At 39.6% G+C, this 2610-nt stretch overlaps 1 protein-coding gene across 1 annotated transcript in view; it reads left to right on the forward strand.

Moving 5' to 3' along the window:
* The window catches only part of LOC101573961 (transmembrane protease serine 11C-like), a 92273-nt gene that overhangs the window by 63614 nt on the left and 26049 nt on the right, over positions 1-2610 (forward strand). The window contains 2 exon segments of the mRNA XM_012517552.1: positions 173-432; positions 2085-2227. Of these exon segments, the coding sequence (XP_012373006.1) occupies positions 173-432; positions 2085-2227 (403 nt within the window).

Genomic DNA, 2610 nt, shown 5'->3' on the forward strand with positions numbered 1-2610 from the left:
GAAGACAACATGACACAATGTGTCAACTACTGTAACTGACCTGCTTTGAAGCTCAGTTTCATTGTTATGTTTATCTTTTCTTCTCTCAAAAAAAAAAAAAAAACAAAGGTGAAGAAATTAACTCCTATAACTCCAATATACAAGATTTTAATAAGTTAATCTATTTCTTTAGCACCAATAAACCAACAGACTGGAATGTTAGTTTTGGACTTCTTTTGAGTGATCCACAGACACAGCGAAGCATCAAGGACATCATAGTTCATGAGCACTACCATTACCCGGCACACAAGGATGACATCGCTCTTGTGCATCTCTCCTCACCAGTGCTCTACACAAGCAGCATCCGAAGAGCATGCCTTCCGGAACCCACTTACACATTCCCACCCAACTCAGACGTCGTGGTCACCGGATGGGGAACGCTGAAGTCTGATGGTGAATTTCTAATCTTCTTGCATAGCTTGAGTTTTAGAAGTTAAAAAGAAATTTAAGTACTGGCCAAATAGCTCAGCGGATTAAAGTGCTTGCAAGTAGGCACAGGGACCTGGGGTTCAATCCCCAGGCCTGCCTGCCGTGCTGGCCCCGCCCCTGGGGTGTGCTGAGATGGCAATTGAGACTGGGCATGGTGGCCAGCGCCTGTAATCCCAGCATTTGGGAGGCTGTAAACAGGCGGATCACTAGGAGTCCGATCTTGTAGTAAGACCCTGAACACCCTGTAGGCCCTTCCCTAAATTGCAAAAAGAAAAAAGAAATTCAAAATTACAACTGAATCTGAAAAACACTTCCTCAGGATCATTTTAAAGAAGATAATGTGTAATGGATTGAAAATTATTCTCTATGTCATTCATGTGGAAACTTTAATTTGATAGCCATTTATCATAACTCCTCTTAAAATAGCAGTTTTACAGTATTTATTATTTGAATACATAATCTATTTTCCTTCACCTCACTAATTCAGTCAGTCAACACTTATTTTGATTACTACTTTTGTTCATTGTAATTTTCTAGTGGACCAGAATACTTCATATTTATTTATTTATTTTGTATTTAGGACAGGATGTACAAGATGTACAGGTCTCACTGCGAAGATTGGACCCGTAGTGATTCTCCTGTTTTCAGTCTCCCAAGTGCTGGCATTACAGGCGCATGCCACCACCAGTCTCAATCTGGCAGGACTGGTATGGCAGGCCGGGGAATCAAACTCCCAGCCCCTGCATCTACCTAGCAGGCGTTTTAATCCACTGAGATATTTGGCCTGGACCAGAATACTTTTTTTTTCTTTTTTTTTTCCACCCCAGGGTACAGCCCAGTCTTGCAGTGATCCTCCGGAGTTCTGCCTCCCTAGTGCTGAGATTACATGCACGTACCACCACGCCCAGACTCCATTGCTGGGGGTGGGGTCAGCAGCATGCAGAGACAGGGATTGAAGCCTGGTCCCTGGGCTTACCTAAGCAAGCACTTAGTCTGCCGAGTTATACTGCCAGCCCTCAGAATACATTAAAGAAATATTTAAAATAGGCAAATATTCCTATTTCCTTAGCTAGCAAAAAGCTTTCATTTCACTTCACATATTGATCATTTTTAATAAAAGGAAATGAAATGAATAACAAAGATCATTTATATATGCACATCATATGACTCTAACAATGTAATGATCTTGTGGCTATTAATGTTCATAAATACATTTTGAAAGCAGAAAATAAACTTAATCTCCAAAACCAGAATCATAATTATATTTAGCTGAAAAATCTAAAAATGGCCATGAAATGTATACTTCTGATTATGAATTTTTAATTTTGCTTTCTAAAGCACACATGTAGTAAATATAAAATGCTCAAACAATTTGATAGGAAAGAATACCATCACATGTGGAAGAAGACACTGAAAATCTCTAAACTGGATAATTTTTAGCAAGAGTTTGGCGTATTTATAAGCACTAGTTGCTTTTCTGTTGCTAAGAAAGGAGAAAAATGTTGAATTAAGATTTTACATTGATTTTTGCAAGTTGTACATGTTAGATGATAACAACTTAGCTAGAGCAATCAATACTTACTATAGCAAAAGTCATTTCACATTCTTTTCTTCAGGCACAAGCCCTAATGTACTCCAAAAAGGATTAGTGAAAATCATAGATAACAGGACCTGCAATAGCAAAGAGGCCTACGATGGGACAGTCACTCCGGGAATGCTGTGCGCTGGCTTCCCGGAGGGGCGTGTAGATGCCTGCCAGGTAAATCTGCTTAATTTATTTTCAAGTTTTCTTCTTGCAGCTTAAAATCTCCAATTAACCAGTCTAATTTTCTTAATATTTAAAAACTTCAGTGTATTTCATAGGCAAAGTATACAATTAAAATGGTATTGATATCCTCTAGGTCTCTTTTTTAAAGGGATGAAATGCCAAATCACCTGTCCTGTTCTAAGAAACTGAGAGTAAGAAGAGATGTGATTAGAAAAAGCAAAGAAAAGATTAGATTATTGGTTACCTTTGTTTGTTTGATCATTCACTGAGAAACATACTACTAGATCTAATACAAAATGCAACAGGCCGGCGGGACCAGTCCCAGCCCAGGCGCAGCGTGGGCCGGACCCTCTCCCACCCCCTTGGGCCGCCCC

The sequence above is a fragment of the Octodon degus genome, unplaced genomic scaffold (assembly GCF_000260255.1).
Source record: "Octodon degus isolate 3935 unplaced genomic scaffold, OctDeg1.0 scaffold00191, whole genome shotgun sequence".
Taxonomy (NCBI): Eukaryota; Metazoa; Chordata; class Mammalia; order Rodentia; family Octodontidae; genus Octodon; species Octodon degus.